The 22,103-nt window shown below is 36.7% G+C and overlaps 3 protein-coding genes across 3 annotated transcripts; all 3 read right to left on the minus strand.

Moving 5' to 3' along the window:
- Positions 1-918: 918 nt before the first annotated feature.
- On the minus strand, positions 919-6,380 carry hoxc6a (homeobox C6a). The gene is made up of 2 exons (XM_079478576.1): positions 2,546-6,380; positions 919-1,911 (listed from the first exon to the last, which is right to left on the minus strand). The coding sequence occupies exons 1-2, from the start codon at positions 2,946-2,948 to the stop codon at positions 1,610-1,612; spliced, it is 705 nt and encodes a 234-aa protein (XP_079334702.1). The 5' UTR covers positions 2,949-6,380; the 3' UTR covers positions 919-1,609.
- Positions 6,381-12,942: 6,562 nt separating this feature from the next.
- hoxc8a (homeobox C8a) lies at positions 12,943-16,439 on the minus strand. Its single transcript, XM_079477351.1, has 2 exons — positions 15,695-16,439; positions 12,943-14,520 (listed from the first exon to the last, which is right to left on the minus strand). The coding sequence occupies exons 1-2, from the start codon at positions 16,128-16,130 to the stop codon at positions 14,204-14,206; spliced, it is 753 nt and encodes a 250-aa protein (XP_079333477.1). The 5' UTR covers positions 16,131-16,439; the 3' UTR covers positions 12,943-14,203.
- A 3,218-nt stretch (positions 16,440-19,657) lies between these two features.
- On the minus strand, positions 19,658-22,103 carry hoxc9a (homeobox C9a). The gene is made up of 2 exons (XM_079477529.1): positions 21,512-22,103; positions 19,658-20,468 (listed from the first exon to the last, which is right to left on the minus strand). Exons 1-2 carry the CDS (start codon positions 22,068-22,070, stop codon positions 20,224-20,226), a joined length of 804 nt encoding a protein of 267 aa, XP_079333655.1. The 5' UTR covers positions 22,071-22,103; the 3' UTR covers positions 19,658-20,223.

The following is a 22,103-nucleotide window of genomic DNA, read 5'->3' on the forward strand; positions in this document are numbered from 1 at the left end:
GGCTAGATCCCCAGGAGGTTATTGATAGACAGGAAAACGTGTCCGATAACTTCTGGGTATGGAAATCATCTAAGGGTCTGGGCTAAAAAGGGCGAGACCGTTAGACAAGAGCGTCATCTGGCGTCTAACACTGGACAAAGCGCATACGTACCAACGCGCGCACATGCAGCAACGTATTAAAGATTATGGAATTACATTTGATTACGTTTGACACAACACATGTCATGAAAATTTGAGTTATTTAAACTATACCATAGTGGCACCAATCACATATGTGACAAATGAAAGTGGTAATTTCCAGTTTTTCTGAGTTATGGTTTTTATGTGTGTTTTCATTTTTAGCCTTATTATTTTACTATATGTCAATGCTCGTGACCATTCATGGCCAATTTGAAAAAATCAACATTAGAACACTTTCGACTTTTCGCATATATTGCAGCAGCATCCCTGCATGTCAATATTTATCGCAGAACATCTCATTCAGTGTTATAGCATGCAATGCTGGTAAGGGGTGATTTTGCCAACTGAGCATTGTCGCTGTATCATAAAGGACGTGTGTTTTATCTATCAAATAAAAACGTCTAACGCTCTGCAATAACTTCTAAAACATAGCATAATTATTATATATAGTAACAATAATTAGATTGCAATGTTAAAATGACTGGACTTCTACATAGATTAAATTGCATCAATACAAAGTAATTGATGGATAAACCAAATGTCAATATATCAGTAAATTTGATAAACTAGCTGATGTTGCGCTGCTACAAGCCTGGTTAAATGAGAAAATCAAAGTTAATAAATAAAGCTTCTTTGCATCAACCACGTGTGAAGTCACATACATCTTTATTCAGTTTACATGAATTGCGTACAGAACTCGAAAGCTTAAGTCAAAACTAGGACACTACAACCTTTTTTCAAGAGTTTTATTAAATAATACACAGTTTACACAAACAATATAATTGCGTACCAAGGTATACATTTTTCATATGGATTTTCTTTTAAGACAAGTTTATATGCATACAGCTAATTATGATGTACAGTGGCATTTTAACCATCACAACACTGACGGGGCAAAGGCAAAATTAAGGAAAAAAGAAATTACAATGTATCAAGGATTTAGGTAGTATAGATCATCCCGTCAGTGCTTGCATCGTTGTACAAATACGCGTGGACAAAAACACTGAATGTGCATAGAAGTTACATTGACTTTTGGAATGCTTAGGATACTTTGTTTGGAGGCTGAATAGTTGTGGAAACAGCCTATCAAATTACAATACAATTTTATCCAAGTAATTTTCTAATAGCCTATAGCAACATGATAATACTACAGCTGTCAACCACACAAATAGATACTTTGTGGTATTTTATCCTATTCAATACAAAGAGTAGTGAATTGCATAATGGTGAATAACGTGCGCTTCTCTCTCCCTTTTAATCTCTCCTTTTGTTTCTACATGTGTTGGTGGTAGTTGAGTGTTGTGGTTGCTGGATTGAGGAGGGGGCGATCAAAGAAATAGCGGAGTATACGGTCCATGCATTAATATTTGCAATTCTCAGAGTTTAGGTAGTTACGTTGCAGTTAACAGGCGTTCGAAAACATTGTTTCCTAATCCTTTTTCTTCGCTTCTTCTGTCTCCTCTTCGGTCTCCTTCTCGGTCTCCTGAGAAGCACCCGTCGATTCGGTCCCCGGTACAGTTGAAGTTAGATTGGTCTCTTTCTTCCACTTCATGCGCCGGTTTTGGAACCAGATTTTGATTTGACGCTCGGTTAGGCATAGAGCGTTGGCGATCTCGATGCGTCGGCGTCTGGTTAAATAGCGATTGAAGTGAAATTCTTTTTCCAATTCCAAGGTTTGGTATCTGGAGTAAATCTGGCGACCTCTTCTCCTGTCTGACCCGTACCCAACTCCTATTGTGAGAAACAGAAGAAATCAATAAATAAACAATTTACAAATATAAATAAGTGCAACCAAATTTTATAAAAAATACATATTGAGAATCGTGGCAGAAACTAAGCATAAGGTAAAATTACAGGTGTTATATTTCATTTTTAAGGTAACTGACAAAACGTTTTGACAAAGCACGTATTTATTTATAAAGCATGCATTACACTGGCACGGAGCGAAATCTAGAGTTTCAGTGTTGAACCTTTCTAAAACATTTGTTCCATTAAAATATATATTATATACGGTTTTCATTACTTTGGAAAAGTTAAAAAAATAATAATTTAAAGTTTAAATTACAGAAGTGATTTAAAAGGCAATGACAAATAGCATGCAATGTAAATTATATTTTAAATTTACTTTGTTACTGCACATCTAATACATTTACACTAAGAACACAACTTTTTAAAATAAATTTGGCACTAGAGTAATAAAGAGGTTAGCCAAATGGGATTCCCCTCTTTGAAAAAGGGGCTTTAAAAGTCTCATGATTTAGTAGTGGTTTATGAGGCCATAAAATGTAGCTACACTGTTGATAGGACGTATCGTAAAACAGACCCATTCCACCAGGGTATGTCCCAAGTAGCAGTAAAAACTCACCGCTGTGCGAGTTCATACGTTGCATCCACGGGAAGATCTGAATGTTGTTCCCCTTCTGTTCCTGTGTTCCTGCACGAGCTTGTTCCAGGCTGTACTCCTGGGCAACGTGGCTCTGCGCATTGAGTCCCATGCTAGTTTGTCTGCAACTGGGAAGCACGTCCTTATCTTGGAGAAATACGTTAGATCCATACTCGTACGGTCCTCGACTTGATCCAAACACAACGTTATCTTGAGGTGAATAGAAAGGGGACGCATAAATCCGGTTTTGGGTCACCGTGGTGCCATAAGACGAAAAATGTCTGACTGAATCGTATGTGGTCGAGTTCAGAGGCATGTTGGGCAAAACCTCTTGCCCACCAGATAAATGGCAGGAGAGCGACGGGTTCGCGAAATACGAATTCATACCTTCCCTATCGCCCTCTCATCAACTCGCCCTCCTATCTTATTTCCCCTTCCTCTATCTCACACTTTCTTTGTGCTTCGCTTTCCTTCTGTCATGTACACACGTCTTCTGTCTGCGTTGCTAACTCTCTTTCAAATGAACTTCAGAAGGATTTCAATAATATTAATTTCCAGTCTCCGGTTAAGACGCGCAAACCAAGTGTTATAGCCAAGGCTTGGCTCATGGAAGGACAATATGACAGCGTCACCTGACCACTTTCAGCCAATTGAATTCGCTGTGTACCGGAGGAATATCGAGCTTGTAGCTTCGTATCCCAGTGGTTTCAGTTTATAATGTTTAAGTAAACACACACACATACACACACACTAAGAAACGCAGAATCACACACGCATGAACGAGCAATTACGCCGTTTTTTTGTACATTTATCAGCAAGTTAGTTTGTTCTGTGTGCTGTGTGAAGCCTGTCCACGTGTATTGAGAGAGTGATTCTCGAAGTATTACACGCATTTTACAACAAGCAACATTTAATCTTAACGAGTTACCTGGATGATTCGTTTTTGCAGTATTTACTTTACTGGTGCCGACTAAATAGAATTAAAACAATTAATATATCTTAATCATGACGACACTTCTACCTTCAGGGCGTAATAAATTGTAATACATAATAAGTATTTGTCTCTTCTGTATGTTATAGGTAAAAAAGAATGTGACGAGCTATTCAGCTAGTTTACATAGGCGATTGTATCCGCACATAATTTGTAAATCCAACCCTCTTTTTAAAGATGCGAATTACATTAATTTTCAGGATATTCCCATAATTTAAACTAAATCTTCTCATGCACATTTCTACATATTGTTTTACTGATAAAAAGTCACCAGGTTTCATCATGGCAAAAAAGGACCAAGCAATTATTTTTGTTATTAAGTAGATATCACCGTGATGTTTGTTTGTTTGTTTGTTTTCTCTCTCTGTGTAATTTCCTCGGGCTTTCATGAGGCTGAAGGGGAAACGTCTGCGCTTTTCCTTTCCCCATTTGTAATGTATTGATAATTTCAGTTGTAAAAAGCACCTAAGGAAGGAGGGGGGAAGGGGCATCTTACTAAAGAATGCGTCAAACGCGCCTTGGTGCCATAAAAGTAACAAAACCAACTGAGGACTTCCAGCTCTGAGGCAATTACTCAGTTGAATGTATGGGGGCTGTGCAGCGAGTCTCTTATCTCGTGAACAGAGAGCTGCATATTTTGTAGCATTTTATTATTTTCAGTGTTTACGGAAAGTTTATGGAAAAACACTATATATTTACATTTGCATTCAAGTATAAACTGTTGTTGCATTTACAAGATTTCTTTACAGAACTACTTGCGATGACAACTGTTGAATAATACAAATACAACATTATTACTCATTTAAATTACAAAGTTGTTAAATGAATCTTTTATATATTTCTGTTGAGTTTTGTGGAGGCAAGGACTGGTTTGTAACGAGTGGTTTAGGGTATGCTCCATGACCTTAATGCAGGCCACATGACGGAAAGTGTGAGGCTAAAACAGTGGTTTAGAAAGAGGTGCGCAAAACAAGAGATTGACAGAATTGTAAAATTTACTTCCAGCCTGACAGTGCGAAAAAGCATTTAACATCTTTAAAACAGACTAATCTGCTTATCGATTGATTAAATGCGTACAATATTTCTTTAGTCCCGGCTTTTAGTTACTTTAGGAAATAATCAATATTAAGGATTCACGTTTTCTCTCTTTGTAATGGATTGTTATAATTTGGAAAATGTCAGACCGTCAAAATGTTACTAGTGGGCTAGTGAGAATGGGCTGAAATGCTATTTATTTTCTCTATTATTTGATCAGTTTACGTCTGCTGAACGTGATTTTATTTCCGTAAATTTGTCAATTTCTCATGAGTGCTACAAATACTTGTATAATAATTGTTATAATAATTGTAATTTAAACAAGCTGGCAATAAATGTGTAAAATAATCATTGGAGGCAGAAAAAGTTTTAATAAAAAACTAAATGTGCATTATTAAGGAGAACGCAGATCAGTATTACTATTGAATTGAGAATAACACACTATTTATAGTGTGATCAAAACTTATGAAAGTAGTAGATAACAGTAATAAAAATATTTCTTGCGTGAAAAGAGTGATCGAGCGTTTCATCGTATGCCATTCATATTTTATATTATGAGTATTTTACGTTGTGGAAACGGAACAGTTTCCAAATACTTGGAATGCGCTAAACGTGTCAATGTTTCACGTATCATCTTTTTAACTTATATCGCAAGGCGTTAATAAACTAAAATATGTACAGGAAGGTGAATTTTTTTAAAGCAGACAAATAAAGCATGATCAGTTCTTATAGCTTTTAATTGCTTTGAATTTAACTGTCAGCGTGTAGTTTTTCTTAATTGAGAGATCAGATACTAAGTGTAGGTTGTGTCTATGCAGGTCTGACTCTTTGATGTTCAACCTTATTGCTCCAACGGCTTTGAACTAAAAGCCTTTGATGGGACGATATTTAATATTGTGATCTATTTTACGGCATCAGTCTTGTGAATGAAGTAGTGAGTAGAACACATTACACTCAGTCTACAGTTGGTATGCTTATGTGACTGAATAGAATGAGCTTTAAGTGTTTTATTGCAGCCCTCAAGACAAATCACATGGCTGTGTTTTAGCGTTTGAAGAGGCAATAAATAGACATCCCGTTTGGCCTGTATTCTTTTTACCCTCGACGAAACTACGCACACAAAAATGCGCCAAAATCTCACTTCTAATGTGTAGTTTACGCACGTGAGACAAAGATCTGAGCAAAAACAACCAACGCACATCCTGACGCGGTTTCCAGTGACCTTGTCTGGCTATATTGGAGAGTTAAGTCTATGCTGTCTTATTTTGTTACGATATTTTACAATTGCAAATTTGACTGTTGAGTCAGCTAGTTTAGTATTCCATGCCCAGCTAGCCTGTGATCTATGTCGATGTGTCTGTGCTAAAACAAAATCCATAACAGTAACGTGACAGTTGTAACAGAGCTCTTATATTTAGCTAAGCACTTATAGCAACACAAGATCCTGGTTTTTAACTAACACGAGATAATTCTGTAAAATTATGTGGCCGTCTAATGACCTCCATGTATTAGCTGGTTTGAAGTACAGCGAACTCACATTGCCCTGCGGTTCTTGTTAGGAAATGTTTGGAATTAAAAGTTCGCATGGAATTTGTTTTCATTTCCATGGCAACTTTGAATTATGTCTTCGATGATTCAAATTTAATAGCAGTGGCAGACACCAGATTGGCTCAAAGTTTACGCAAGATAGTCGTTGGCAATAAACGTGTCCATTTCATGAACGTATTAAGATGTTGTTAATAGTATAAAGAATTACCGTAATATACAAATGAATAAATCCTACGCGCCATACCATACGTAGACATATGGATTACTTAAATCGACTCCATTTTTGATAGCAAATTAAAGCTTCCCCAGCCATTTACCATGGCAAACAGAAGACTGTAGACTCGATGCAGTGAGCAATCCCGCCCTCCTCTCACTCTGTCTTTCTCTCTCTCTCACACACTCACTAACAAAACCACATGCGAACACACTCACAAGCATTCTGCCTTCATAAATTAGGCTACACATTATAACAAGCTTATTTTGTGCCTTTAATTACGTTAAACAGGCAAATGCGTTATTTTTAGCCTAATACTCAGACGAATTATTAGTTGAGAATATGTTATCAAGTTTTTTTTAATAACACTATGCGGAATTTCATCTGTGAATTGAACAACAACGCAAAACATCGCTTTTCACAATTCAATTATAAACCGACAAATAATGTGTTTGTTAGCAGCAGTTGATGCAATGTTCATAACAACTGGTTTTATTATTGACATTTTTTGTTTCTCCATAACAGCCTCAGCATGGACTTCAAGAGGGCCCTGACGCAAGATCGCAATTGTTGCTATTGAATAATGGAGTATCAACGGACTTTATTAATGTTATTCCATACTTAACTTACTAATTTAACTGGTAATTAATGCTAGATGTGTGTCAATATTGTTTATGTTATTGTATTGATTGTATATTTGTTATAATACTTTTTCCGACATATGGCAATAAATCTGCTAGGTTCTGGAAACGTAGACATATCGTGTGTTATTATTTCTCTTTTCAAATGTTTACTTTTCACTTCAATTAAAACTGGAGAAAGGCTACCACACACACACACACACACACAAACAAACACACACAAACAAACAAACTCACAGCACAATTTTGGTAATTGATCAAAACATTTCAAAAGTTATTAGTCATCTTTATATAATGATCCGTAACAAAGCATTCCTTTTGACATACATTTACGGTATATCTTAAAAAAACCTACGACTCCACAGCACCATACGCCAGGCATATTCCTTCATGAAAATTTAAATCTGAATTCTGTGGCCAGCAGCACTTATACTTTTCTGGCCTTGTATAATGTCTTGCATATGGAGCAGGCACAAGGTGGCAGTGTTGTTTGATTTAGTCCTCACGGAATGACAGTGTTAGATGATTGAACACGTGTGCGTAAAAAAGAGTGAGCGAGCTGTTGAATCTGAATCTGTGTGTGTGACAGAGAGAACTGGTGATCCTGACTCCGTAAGCAATACTTGCATATACTTAGAAAACCCATACTGAATATGTTTACATTAACAGCACTTTATCACAGTCATTACCCATATCACGGTGTTTGCGTGTGTGTGTGTGTGTGTGTGTGTGTGTGTGTGTAAGAGAGAGAGAGAGACAATGTAAAATAAATAAAAAAGAAGCACTTGGGTATGTGTGCGTGTAAATGAAAACTGCAAGTATTTGTAATTTAATTGAAATAGTAATTGTGTGATTGTAAATGTTTTTGTAAAACTTTGTTTGCCATAAATTGTATACAACCATAATACGTCAGTTCGGCTTTCAAGTTTATAAGATCCGTGCCAGAGGTTAATGCGGTTACATGTTGCTGTACATACAAAACAGACATTTCTAAATTCTCATTTTAAATGATTAAATTATGGCCCACAAGGAATTATTATCACAAAACAATTCACATTGTTGTAAGAAATATGACAGGATGCCCTGATGAGTAGATGCAATAGTCACCTAATATGGGCTGAACGTTGTTTTTTGTGAATTGACTGATATTTTCCACATTCTTCAAGTATTTCATTTGCACATTGTCAGTAAACAAGGAAGCCGTTTACAGTAAACATGGGAAATGAAACAGAACACTTCATTGTCTGGTATCAAATAATCACAATCACACACGGCACACGTGAAAGCTTGTGATTTAACCATTAGAAAATAAGCTTAATAACCACAAACCACACCCGTTTGAACACAACTAAAGCGCCATCTTAAAAAATCAGAAACTCATTATCGTCGAAACAAATGATGGTATGCACAACAACAGCATAAGTCACTAGTGAACTAGGCACCGTGAGCTCGCAATCAATATAGTATTCTGTAATCGACACAACATCACAATTCACACAACATTAAGATACGTTACACGCCACCCGTGGAAATCTTCGTTCTGCACATCACGTCTGACCTTAATATCGTGCTTAATATCAAATCTCCGCGTTGTGTAAATGCAGGTCTGTAAGAAGCCAATAAGAAGCGCAGAATCGTACTTACCAGCGTTCCCCGCTGCCTGCGTGACGCACGTTCGGCGATGTAGCAGCAGACACACTCTACGGGCAGCACTAGAATCTGGATCCCATTCTCCCCAACGTTTATGTGCGGGAAATGTTTAATCTTTCGAGAAGCAATTATATTTAAGCGCTCTAAACCATCGCGCTCCTACTATCAGTGCCGTGCGTTTCCTCTAGGGGACCAGATAGGTAGAAAGAGGACTTGGGAGGAGGCGACGTCTAGGGACATGCATTCAGTCATTACTAGCGACGAAGCAGACGAGACAATATAACGCGTTTTAAAATCCGACAGTGCAAACAGAAACGCAAGAAACGTCCAGCGGTATGACCATTTCAACACCACCGCGAGCTCGCTGGTCGATAGATGGGGAGATCCAGAGAAAGACAACAGCACAAAGTTCATGTTCATAGAGTGACTATCACGTGGTCTGACGCAACCAATGACCGCGTGTGTTCAGTCGTAAACTTTTATTACTTAGCTGTAAATTCCCCCTCTAAACAACTAGGAATGTGTTACGTTTCACCCTCTCTCAAAGATGGCTTATCCCATTTTCTTGCTTTTCTCACTGCTTTGTTGAGCTGATGGCAGGAATAACAGAATTGATTCCTAGACCTATAAAAAGCTTGTATTATTTGTCCAATATTATTAGCAGGTTAATAATTATACATAGGTTACGTGCTGGTTGAGCGTATGAAAATTGCGGGATTTAAAAAGGGAAATACATTAGTGTGTTCGTTGTCTGATTATGACGTGTACAAATATGTACATATTTAAAAAATGTAATAAACGAGTAAAATCCAATGTTCTGGATGTATGAATATGCCACGTGTCTTTATCTCACATTTAGAATAGTTTGTTCGTTTGGTAAACATCCTGTCTGTTACAGCAAGAAATAACATTTTCATATTTACCTTGTCTGGCCCTTGCAAATTTGGTTTTAACCTTGTCAGACACGAATTAAGCTTATCTTATTAGAGAATAAAAGTGCAACCAAGGTATGTGAAATATCTACATTTGGATAGATTCAGAATAAAGATTTCTGACATCATTTACAAAAGTATGATGATTTTTTTTAACTACACTCTTTTTTTAAAAGTCAAACGTCATCAATTGCAAAATGAAACCTTACTTTGTCAAACAGCATTGCTTTAAGACAAAAATAAATTGCATTACTTTTGTTTAAAATATGTTTGTGTGTGTGTATATATATATATATATATATATAAATTTATATTTATATTAAAAGTCAATATTGTTGCAGTAATATGTCACGTCTGAAAGTGAACAAAGTTCGCAAGAGTGTTCTTTCATGTTGCATCAGTACGAGTAAGAGAAACAAGTTTAATTTTGTAAACCTTTGCCTTATTCTTCACCAGTTGAGGCTATTTGTTAACAAACTATATTTTAAAACGAAATTCGTTATACAAGCATGATTGGTCAATTAACGGGTTTGAATTACAAAATAATATCAATGAAATATTTCCTTACAACATTCTTTAAATGGAATAATAGAAATGATAGAAAAAGAAGTAAAATAAATAAAAGTAATCAATGGAACATAACGTCGTAGCCTTTTTTTCGATAATTAACATTAACTAGCAAAACTAATTTACAAAGTTTACATTGAAGTTTCTCCTTTGACCCACTTTCACTCTGCTAGAATTATTTTGTTTTATAGCACGAATACAAACACTATGTCAATGGTTGTAAAAATTGTTTTAGGCTTATTCAAATTGATAAAAGTAGTAAACTACAAAACTAATTTGACAAAAAACAGCCAAGATCCATACTTCATTCTCTTTCATGTTATAGTTGGATGCCCCAAACATGCACAGCATTTAAACCGAGGTACACGTACTCTGAATTCCGAAGAAAAGTTGTTAAAAATAAACAAATACGCATAAAAACACACATGCATACATACATACATACACTTAGCCTAAGTAAACTGTCCCACGTCCACGTTGGTTATCGAGTATCCTGTTCTACCCTGTCTGCACTGCACAGAAATCAAAAGGCAAAAACGTCTGCCCGGATGCGACACTGTCGGGTTTACACCACCAATAAAGTTTACTGCAGGTATAGTAAAGCCCTATTTGGGATGTAACAGCAGTGCTATATACAACGGCAAGGCGGATGGACAATGACCACTGCAATTGTCACTACCACAGGAACTTCCTGAAACTGCCTTTGCCTACATCGAGCATCAGGGCACAACAACGAAACAAAAGGGAAGCTAAATGATAATTGCCTTAACTATTATTGCCAGCCCTACAACATTGTACAACCCTGGCGCCAGAAATGTTTAGAACTTAGGCTATGTATAATTTTGAAAGAAAGAAAGAAACTGAATTCTGACCATTTGAAACTTAAATCTTTGCAGGCAATTGCCTATATCACAGAATTAAAGGCCTACCTGGAACTAGCATTCATATACTATCTTAACATTCGTTTTTATATATTTAATTTTACGCAGTGCTATTAGCACTTTAAGGTTTACTTTTGTTTTACCACGTAAAACCTATTTGCCATTTATGACCAGTAACTTGGTTCTGAAATGTAATTGTGTTGTACAGTTCACGCTAAATCTGTGAGAATATTATTATATTTATGTCACTCTTTATCGTTTATGTCATCAGCTCGTTCTAATTACGGCTGCTTTATGAGCCACTATAGCCATTGTTAGGACCTGTTATAACAAGTTCTAAAGGAGACAACACTTTTAAGCACTTGCAAATAAGGTAGGCCACAATAATAATTTTATGACTAAAGCATTTTTATATATATTTGTTAACGTTTTGTATGTTGAAGTATTACCTTCTTCATATATAGTCGTTTTCACCTAATTCAAATGCGAAATTTGTGTTAAACGAATTACTGTAAATGTTGCGCACGGATCAAGTTGCGTTTTAATTTTGATGACTTATATTATAAATATAAGCTCATGTATACTGAAGAAATGTCCGAAAGAACAACTATTTAGTTGCCCAAAGTAAGGCTATTTTGTACAGAAATGGTAGGCCTACAGCCTATACGCCAGTCTGACGCTTATGTTGGTTAATATCTGAGATTTGGTCAGCTTGCTGGACAAAACGAGACTAGGTTATACCTTGTCTTCCTCATGAACAATAGTTCGTTAACATCTAAAGGAACACAGTGGAATGCGAATATATTTATTTAAGTTTCATTCGACGACCAGATTGTGAGACGACCAGCACAGGTGTAGACAAACGAGATCTTCTGAATGTCTCACAGACCACGCTGGGAGTAAAAATCATTGGACCTGTGTGCTTATATATGTTTGTTTCCCAGTTTTGTGCTCTTCACTTTGAGGATATCCCACCAAAGCAGACAAACTAAGCTATTTAGTTTTGTGAGAAAAAATACACTGTACTTTTAATAAAAAATTGTGTTGTACAAGTATTCCATACACCAAGTAAAGACGTAATTTGAAAATAAAATGATGCTAAAGTGAATACAATTAAATATCTTAAATAGTTCGTGAATTCGTTGTTATAGAAAGTCGATGGACAATCGTTGTGTTGTAACTACACAAACATCTATAACATTTTAAGTAGATAACATTTTAAGTACTTGAGAAAGCGTGTTTCCGAGACTTATAATTAGGAAATCGACAAGTACCTGACATTTAAAACTACATTACAATAATGACATCATCCATTTGCAAAATGTAGTACTCTCTATCTACTCTAGTGATATATGATATATCTACTTTAGTGATATATGAATAATGACACCAAACTTCATGTCGTTATTACGTTATTTAGTTTGGAATAAACGATACATCTTTAAAAAATTGAGAATCCTATCAGACAGACTCAATCCACGAGACTTCTAATGGCCATCCTCGACTATTTTTAACACGACTAATCACAATTTCTCTAATCACAATTTCACTAATTACAATTTCACTAATCACAATTTCACTAATCACAATTTCACATTATCCAGTTGCACATTAGATGCACATCTAATGATGTGGCAAAAACGTTTAAAACTTGAATTAACATTACCTTACTTTGCAGAGATTCAAGCCCCACATCACCTATCTAAGTATAACAAATACAAATCCATAAAGATGTGCATTGGTTGCATTATGCCACAGATTTAGTGACGTTCTACTACACAATCAAAAACATGAAGTCCTGCGTTTACAATGTCGCATTGCTTTAGATCAATATATAATCGTTCATTAGGGCAGACAGAGAAAAAAGCAGTTTCGAATATTTGTGATACAAGTGCATTCAGGCAAAAATGAGACATAAATGAATGAGCCATCTTGTTTATTCTTCTGTTGATTTCAACAACAATGGCGTAGACACACACGCATTTGTCTATATTCACACGAGGAACACCAGTAAAACGAGCATATTGATAACAGCAAGATATTACAAGACGTACATGAAGGTATACTCAGTGCAATTCAAATCTACTCTATAACACCAGCACGATAAATGACTCTCTTTCCTTAGATAAGGTAGGGTAGTAACCAGCGTGTTTGATCATCTGCACAAAAATGCGCATTTTCTATAGGCAGTTTAAGTTGTTGGGGGAAATGTCTAACTTTTTTTAAACAAAGCATCACCATAGCAGGTAGATAAAATGAGTTGTTCATTTTCGCTAGCAAAGCTTTGTTTTTAGGTAGTGCCGTGGTACAATATCTTAAAAAATGTTAAGATTGGCTTTGAGCTAACTGTGTCTTCCGAAGACATTAACAAGCTCAATATTCATAAGTGTTTAAAGGGTAAAATACATAACTTAGGTTTAATACACTACAAAATAAGAGACTGTGAAATCTCTAGGTAGAAATGTATATTGCAAAATCCCCATGATTAGGTAGCTTCTCTCGAGATTTTCAAACGATCTCTGGTGAGTCCAATAAAAGAATCGAAAAATACTAAATGTAATCTCGCCCACTCACACATAGTAACAATAAAGAACACTTAAGTAATCGATAAAGTATAATACAGAATGCATTTTATACATTTGGCTTCGCCCTTCACTCAGCACAGTGGCACAAATGCACTATTGCCATATCTGGATTTCTGAAATAAAATTACACCAAAAACATTGTATTGTTTTTTTTCAGTTTGTCAAACAGGATAGGATGTCGTGGCGTCTATTTTATATACAAAGACAAATAGATTTCAATTTGGTGGTATTATGTCGGTATTTAAATTTAGTATCCACCAGGCATCTTTCAGTATAAAATACATGTTTAATGCCGCTAAGATATGCTTATCATGCTGCTTTCATTTATCTAAATATGTGTTATTGTGTTCCTGGTACTCTTCCACTTTGAGTAATTTGTCAAATACACAAATCCACTTTTCGATAATGGTAAAAGTCCTCGTGTGTTTCGAAAAAAAGCGCTTTTATCTTTGAGCAGTTTAGGGTACTTTTGTATAGAGGGGGATTTTCTCACTGTTTGACCCAACTGTTGTAATAAAATTGCGCGTCTTCTCTTTCATTGCCCATTCGCGAGACCTCTTCAATATCTGCCATATAACCATAAAAAGACCATAAAATCAGTCCTTGCTTTCCTCTTTCTCTTCCGTTTCCTTATCTTCTCCTTCTTCCACCTCACCGTCCTCATTGCCCTCTTCATCGGCCTCTGCTTCAGCCTCCCCTCTCTGGCCAGGAAATTTGTCTTTGTTATTTTCTTTTTTCCACTTCATTCGGCGATTTTGAAACCAAATCTTCACCTGCCGTTCAGTTAAGCTCAGCGCGTGTGACACTTCAATACGACGCTTGCGTGTGAGGTAAGGGTTGAAGAGGAACTCTTTCTCCAGCTCAAGAGTCTGGTAACGGCTGTATGTCTGCCTTCCATTGCGTCTCCCAGGAGCTTTGAAGTGAACAAGAATATTTGTTAATTACATGCCTTCATTTCTTCGTTACCTTTCCATTTTCATATTCTGGAATGTAGTTAGACATTATGGGACATCATATGTAAATTATCATGTCTGCCAGCAAGTATACATTTAAATAAAATGACTGAAAAGAGTCCATACACCCTTATTACAAACACAAACCATGTGCCAGAATGTGCCTTACCTATTATCCCCAATGCTACTAGTAAGGATATGAGTGATGAACAGTTATTGCAGATGTAGAGGAAACATCTAACAAGCTAATAACTTTATATGAAAATGCTTTTTAATGACAAATCTTTTTCATGTCATTTGCCCCATAAATGCCTTGTCTTTATATTTGAGGTTAGACAGCAGCTATAATTGGGGTCAGCAACGCATAGAAACCCACAACCTGGTGTGCGCACACACAGACACACAAACACAGACAGATAGACAAACACACCACATACAAACAGCCAGACAGACCCTCGCACACAGAGGTGTGTATCCACCACTCTAACAAAAGAAAGATGGAAAATATCAGTTTCTTCCTTTAGGATAATTACAAGAATGTTTGTAATGTAAGCTTCTCAATAAAAATGACTGCTTATATCAGAAGAACAGTACATTGAGATAAATCTTTATGCTGAAATGTAATAAGTTTCAAACGGAATTTCACAAATGTTTTCTTTTACATTTTGGAAAAATCTGTCAACAGAGATGAAATGCAAAAATCAGCGTCACTTTAAATTACTGTTGCTGACCCCATAGAACTTTAGCTGTTGCAAACTTTGTACTACTACAAATTAAAAATCACAAATAACCTCAAGTCCAATATTTATAGTTATAACGACAAGTGGTCCTTTTTAAACCGTGTCAAGAAAAATCTGAATTCGGACAACGTCCTTCCAGCCTCGTGTCTCTTTTGACATTATAGAACAACACAAAGCAGCCAGCTGTCAAACTTCTACATTCGTTTAACTATTGCATGGTGAGATAAATAATCACAAAACACAATCACAAAACACTTAACTAGCAATGATTTGGTACCAGATAGTAGCATAGAAAATACACCCTACCTGTGTCAGTATACACTACCACAGAAAATGCTTAAAGACACTGACGCAGTCAGAGACAAACAGAATGTGAAATAGTAATTATTCTAACCGTGAGGCCGCATCCATGGGAACATGAGGCTCGGGGAAGAGTTTTGACTTAAGTGGCCTTGTCCTTCTCCAGGGTTAGAGCTGTTGGACGATTTACATTCTGGATATTGCGCTAAACTCGCCTCTTGCTGGGTGCCATAAAGCGATTGCCTCGGAAGGGCTTCATATCCATAAAATTTCGTAGCGTCTCCGTGACACGCCAATGCACAGGGGTTCTGTTGATAGCCAGGGTTGGAGATACCTGTGGTTCCATGATGAAAAAAGTCCTGTACGTGATGCGACGGGTGTTGAAACCCCGGCGCAGCTGCTCCGTGTCCGTACACAAGCGTGTGGCTTCGGGCAACGCTCTGTGGAAACCTGCAGTCGTAGTAAGTTGGCTCTAGGGTTTCGCTGCCTTTGTATTTTGAAAAAAGAGGGTTAACAAAATAGGAGCTCATGTTTCTCTAGCATTAAAAAAGAGAGTCAGTCTGTTTAAAAATATTCCCCTCTTTAAATGGTGGCAACCTATTGTTGCAGTTCCAAATGGCATGCAACGCAGACAGAGCAACCGGAACTAGATGGAGAAATGCTGCCCCTTCGGACAATCTGAGGCAGCTCCCACTTCAGCTCTTCTCGCTTAGTCTCTCTCTCTCTCTCTCTCTCTCTCTCTCTCTCTCTCTCTCCCCCTCTCTTTCTTTTGCCAGCCTTTTCCTTTTGCAGCTTCAAATCATGGCGTGCATAGTGGATGTGTGTTGAGGTTAAGGCTCGCTAACTCCGAAGGCTCAGTCACAAGCGCTTACTTTTTTGCCTCCCACCCAACCACCCCCACTACAATGAACACCCCCTCACCCCTTGTCGTGTACTCCCCACCCTTGCCTCTTCATCTTTCTAGAGCGTCCACTTGCGTCTACCTAGAATGGAAACACTGCCGTCTGTGTTTTTATAGAAAAGGTTGCGTATATTAAATGAATCGTTGAGGAGTGCATCATTGGTTAACGCAGGTTTTGGTTGCTTCATGCTGGTCTTACTGTTCGTTTTACATCTGCACTTCCTTCAAAACAATTTGTCAATTTGTTTTAAAAACAATTTAATTCAGCACATAGCTTGATATACTTTTATTTACAAGAACAGATGTGCTAAGACCATTATATGTCCACTATAATGGGTTTATAAGGTTGTTTATTGATTCTTGACCCTCAGCGACTACATCACAAAAGATAAACAGTTTACAGTATAATCCAACACTTGTATGCGAAGAAAATGGTACTAAAATCGCTATATATAATAATTTTCTAATACAATGTTATACGAAATACAATTGCAACAGAAACTAATCAAAATTGTTAAACCACGTATTATTATTATTATGAACAGTTACAATATTTAATTACTTATATTTGTATTATTATTACGGTTTTTATTGCTGTTTGTTTACCTATTATTAAAGCATCAGATTATGACAAGTATTTATGACGTCTACTTAGACTATTTTTATCAGATTGCATACACACACACATACACACACACAAACACACACATCGCAAACCTCTCTTGGCCCTCCTAAACCATACGAAAAAGTTGTAAATCTGCCGTATTGATGCAATAAAATTGCGCAAAAGACGCCTCGTTATTTTACTAGACACAATAATGGCTTGTTGTTTATTTAATCTTGGCTCATTTAAAGTCTTTGCCAAAAATATGAGCATGTGGTTTTGTGACGTTACTTTACAATTTTTAAACTTCATTGTTAAACGGTAGAGGTACACAGGAAATTTATAGACATCTCACAGTCTATAAAGATGCAGATTCCGGGTCATTGCTCGTCTCCGTAGGAGTTATGAGACCTACTATGAAAAAGAGAGTAATTCTTTGTGTGAAATTCTTTGTTATTAAAATGGGTACAGCCTGATTAATATTATTGTTATTATTGGGACCATTGTTATTATTTTAATAAGATGATGAATAAGAGGGAAAATCCAAAAGTTTCTTATTAGAACATGTTTAAGTGTAATCTCAAAATGTCGCTTAATTTGAAATGTTCAGGGCCTGATTATTATGTTTAGTCTTTTGTCGCGAGTGTGTGCGCGATTCAAGTAACCTAAACATAAACAGGCATTTCGTAAAAAACAGGGTATCCCAAAATTAATAGAAATTACACTGTGTAGGCCAATGTGTATAACTAACACAAGACGAAAACATTAGATTTCCCGGTGTATTTGATGAATTACCAACACAATCGATAAGCAATAGCACCTTGCAGTGTTTTAACACATGCAGTGCACAGTGCTTTTAAGAGTTACTCGGATTTTGTCAAAACAAAGGAAATAATGGAGAGTATGAAAAGGATACAAGATAACGAAACTACATTATACTGCATTATAATTTTCTTGTGATAATAAAAAGAAGATTTAAGTGTTTTTGTGTGTTTCGGTTTTATTTTACCCGTAATGGTGATTAATAACGAGGGCGGCCATTCTTTCTCCACTTTTCCTGCAGTACACTCCCAGTTCTCAGTGGCCCAAAATGCGTTAACAGTGAGTCAATAGCGCCATCTTGTGTGCTTGTGAGCAACCTTTACAAATTATTTTGACCGTAGGCCAAGGCCACACCATTTGTGACACATTATTATTAATTTAATTTGGACAAATGACAGAGAGTCTATTTACAGGAACATAACAGCAAATATGAGGAAATATCTTATTCTTTTTTTATTAATACTAAATAGGTAGCTTACGGCCTCACAACACATATACTGTAAAGTAGTTGTAGCCTATGTCTTGTGAAAACTAGGATTTTAGAGTTTAGGGTGTTTTAATGACTTGGAGGCATCTGAATGCATCTTGTGGTGTTAGTGGACTTCTGTTGCCTCTAGTTAGCCCAAAGCACTTAGTGCTTTTGCAAAACCCTTTGAGAGGGTCCACCACCAACGTCCATTAAACCATAAAGTAATTTAGCCCAGACGTCTAGCCAGTTAGCCAGGTTGGCTTTGTTAGTTCGCATCTGAGACAAACAACACAAGCTTCAACAAGGTTGTAAAACTAGCATTTTTGTTCTGGGAGGAAACGTAGTAGATTGGGCTTTGAAATCGCACATCCTGTGCGTATTGTTAAGTCCCACAAAAAAGCAATTCCAGCCGGGCGCAGGAAGCCAGCGGTAAACATATGAACTTTAATTATGTCAATAGCACAACTGTTACTCGTATATAAATGAGCACAAAATATAAACTTTAGAAGGTATAAGCATTAGGCATGTGCAGTAGTCTAACAAAGACAAGACGAAGAAAATTACATGACGACTGGATAGAGTAGTCATAATTAAAGAACGTCCAATTAGTCGTAATTAAAGAACGGCAAAATTATTTGAGTGACCCTCTAAAGATTTGACTTCAAGCCCAAATTTAAACAACTAAAAAACAAATGTATCATTCCTCTGAAAATGTACACATATACCCCGACAGAGTTTGTAAATTATCGATATTTCTTTAATTATATATTGTTTAGGTAGAGTAGCCTATACATCTCTTGTCGGTCATCATTTAACTGCTGATATCACTTGCTATTTTTTAGAGAAACATATATATGTTGTTATATGCACATTTTAAACAGCATAATAATAATAATTCGTATAATAATAATAATTCGTATTATTAATGTAGCTATTTACATTGTAAAACAACATTTGAAAAGTTCAGTACTCAAGACTAAGAAAATCAACGTTGTAGAAACAAGACACAAAGAAAGATTTTATATAACGCAGCAAGTTGTTAAGGCCTACAAGCGCCTCGGAATTTGTAATCTTTGCGGGATGTGAAAATTGTATATTTCAGAACTGCGATCTCAGTTTCGACTTTTTGTATAAAAAGATTGTACGTAGACTTATTGCTTCAACAGGATAGCATTCTAGCTCACAGAATTCAACTAATTCCTGGTAGCTGTCTTTGCTCTTTGTTCTCTCCATGCAGTCAAATAAGACACAAAGTCATATTAACATGGTTGTATATATTTGAATATATCTACAATCTATGATTAAACTCATTTGTACAGTTTAAAGAATGTAAAATACACAAAACTGGTACATCAGAAACAAACTTAGCACAACGACGCAAACACGTATAGTTTTATATTTAGATATTTCTGTAGTGTATGGTATACACAACAGATTTGTTATTCTTTATAAAATACTTGGTTTCTATAACTCTTACAAATAACGGAAGCATAGAAAATAAACAAGAAACGTGAAGAACATAAATTAGGAAATTGAAAATTAAGTAGTTCAAGTATTTTAACGCTGAAACGTCGGAGTAGCTTCTCTGTAAAGTCCACATTCGTGTTTGTGAATAAAGAACCATGATGTCAATCCAAACTACATATTAATACGACTCAAGTGAGGATGGTAAAATTACACTTATATTAAATCATACGTACATCAGCACGTTATAACGGATATCCATATGGGACAATCGTTTTCTCGGTTCCTGTTATGGGTTGAAGGTGCTAAATGTTAAGACTAAATGATGATCCTTCATCCTGTGTCCAATCAACGACGTTTGGTCTATTGTTCTTTACTGTCGTTTTTCTCCTTGTTCATTTTCTTCATCTTCATCCGTCGGTTCTGGAACCAGATTTTGACTTGTCGCTCCGTTAGGTTCAGCACTCTTGCTACCTCATATCGCCGGTCTCTTGTGAGGTACATATTGAATAAAAATTCCTTTTCGAGTTCGAGTGTTTGATACTTGGTGTATGGACAACGCTTCTTTCGGGTGGAACGCGCGTGAATCCAGTTTGCCACGGGATTATCTGAAAAACATAGAAAACAATGTTATTAGGGTCTGATAAACCTCCAGTCTAAACTAATAACTTTCAGATTTGTTTTATTGATAATGGCCCTCATTTCTAAGCATTACATAATACAATAATTTGTAATTGAAAAAAATATCTATGAACCAAACAACAGTTCTTAATCTAGCCAATATTCAAACAAATAATTTTCTGTGTTCATTCTGGTAAATAGCAGATCATTTCATAGGAGGCCCCTCTTTAACTGTGTTTATTTGTAATGGCTTTGCAAACTCTTCGAGAGAAATGACGCCGTAAACTAGTGAAATGTACCTATTTGCTTTATAGGCCCATAAAAAGCAAAGGCTAGGGACTCAAGCCTTCACAAGTCTACGCTCAAAGTTCTGCTATGCAATGAATGCACTTCAAACATTCCACGTGTTTTTTTTCACCATGTATCATTTATATGTAAAATATATTTAATAGAAAAGTTCCAGATAAGTACCAGTCCCAGCTTTGCCTGCTTTTACATTTACAATTTTACAATTTGCAATTTGTTGTGCTACAGCTCACAACGTGTATCATTTAAATAACATATTTATAGGTTAACAAACAACATAACATTTGAAACCCAAAATCACATCCAGTATAAATATTAATTCTGAATTTTAAAGGTTAATATTTCGTCTCATTTTCACAGCCGATTTTACGAATTCTGTGCCAAGTGTAATAAACGTAATTTCTAGGAAAATAAAGCACTGTAATATTACTGCATGCTTTGAGAATAATATGGTTTATAAGGTTATTTGAAAACATGCCACCTCTTTGCCAGACCTGTCTTTCTAGGAGACCATTTTTATAACCCACTACCCGTTTTACAACCTAATCCTATGGCGTTTGTCATCCATGGATAGCCCCATAGACTTGAGTCGGCAGAGTACGGCACAGAGGATGAAAGAGTATAGAACTTGGTTTTACGACGGACTACAGCCAACCACCAAGCGAATGCAATAAACCGAGAAGCATCCCATACCCGGTTGTAAACAAGAATGGCTTTAACTTACTTGGGTCTATTTCAGCCTTGTCGTCTTTGTGCTTTGTGCTCTCCGTTTCAGGCGATGGTGTGTTTTGCTGCTTTTCTCTAATATCGACGGTAGAGCAATACAGATAATCCGTGTAAGCACGTCCGTTCGAGCCCAAACAGTCTCCAGCACGAGGATCCTGGAAGGTATCGGGCTTCAGCCCGTAGTGCCTACCGTTCCCTGCATATCCTGGAAAAGTCACGGTACCGGGGATAGGCTCCAGCCAAGAGCGAACGTACCTTGAGTCTGTGCCTAGGTGAGGTTGGTGGGTGTATGGATGGTAAACCACTGACGACTGGGTGTGCACGGGGGCCCACGAGGTTGTAAACACTGGTGGTTTCGGGGCAAAGCTGCAAGACGGGTAATCCGCGCATTCCGGTACCAGAGACGTCGGACGGGAGCTGGTGGATATCGGACCAGTAGCCGAGAAACGACTCGCCAGAACATCCTCGCTCTCATGGTTGATCAACGAATCCACATAATAATTACTTATGGGACCCGTAGCCGACATGGCGATGTTTCCCTTCTCTTTTACATGCATCCGATTATTATATGGAGTGTATGTGTACTTTTT

Source organism: Barbatula barbatula (genome assembly GCF_947034865.1).
Source record: "Barbatula barbatula genome assembly, chromosome: 17".
NCBI classification, from domain to species: domain Eukaryota; kingdom Metazoa; phylum Chordata; class Actinopteri; order Cypriniformes; family Nemacheilidae; genus Barbatula; species Barbatula barbatula.

What these genes read in the sequence shown, in the direction of transcription:
- hoxc6a (XM_079478576.1), bottom strand. Translation starts at nt 2,948, where the DNA reads ATGAATTCGTATTTCGCGAACCCGTCGCTCTCCTGCCATTTATCTGGT. An exon ending in ACGTATGAACTCGCACAGCG is followed by an intron (nt 1,912 to 2,545) that starts GTGAGTTTTTAC and finishes TTCTCACAATAG; the next exon opens with GAGTTGGGTACGGGTCAGAC.
- hoxc8a (XM_079477351.1), bottom strand. Translation starts at nt 16,130, where the DNA reads ATGAGCTCCTATTTTGTTAACCCTCTTTTTTCAAAATACAAAGGCAGC. An exon ending in CCCATGGATGCGGCCTCACG is followed by an intron (nt 14,521 to 15,694) that starts GTTAGAATAATT and finishes TTCACTTCAAAG; the next exon opens with CTCCTGGGAGACGCAATGGA.
- hoxc9a (XM_079477529.1), bottom strand. Translation starts at nt 22,070, where the DNA reads ATGCATGTAAAAGAGAAGGGAAACATCGCCATGTCGGCTACGGGTCCC. An exon ending in CAAGGCTGAAATAGACCCAA is followed by an intron (nt 20,469 to 21,511) that starts GTAAGTTAAAGC and finishes TATGTTTTTCAG; the next exon opens with ATAATCCCGTGGCAAACTGG.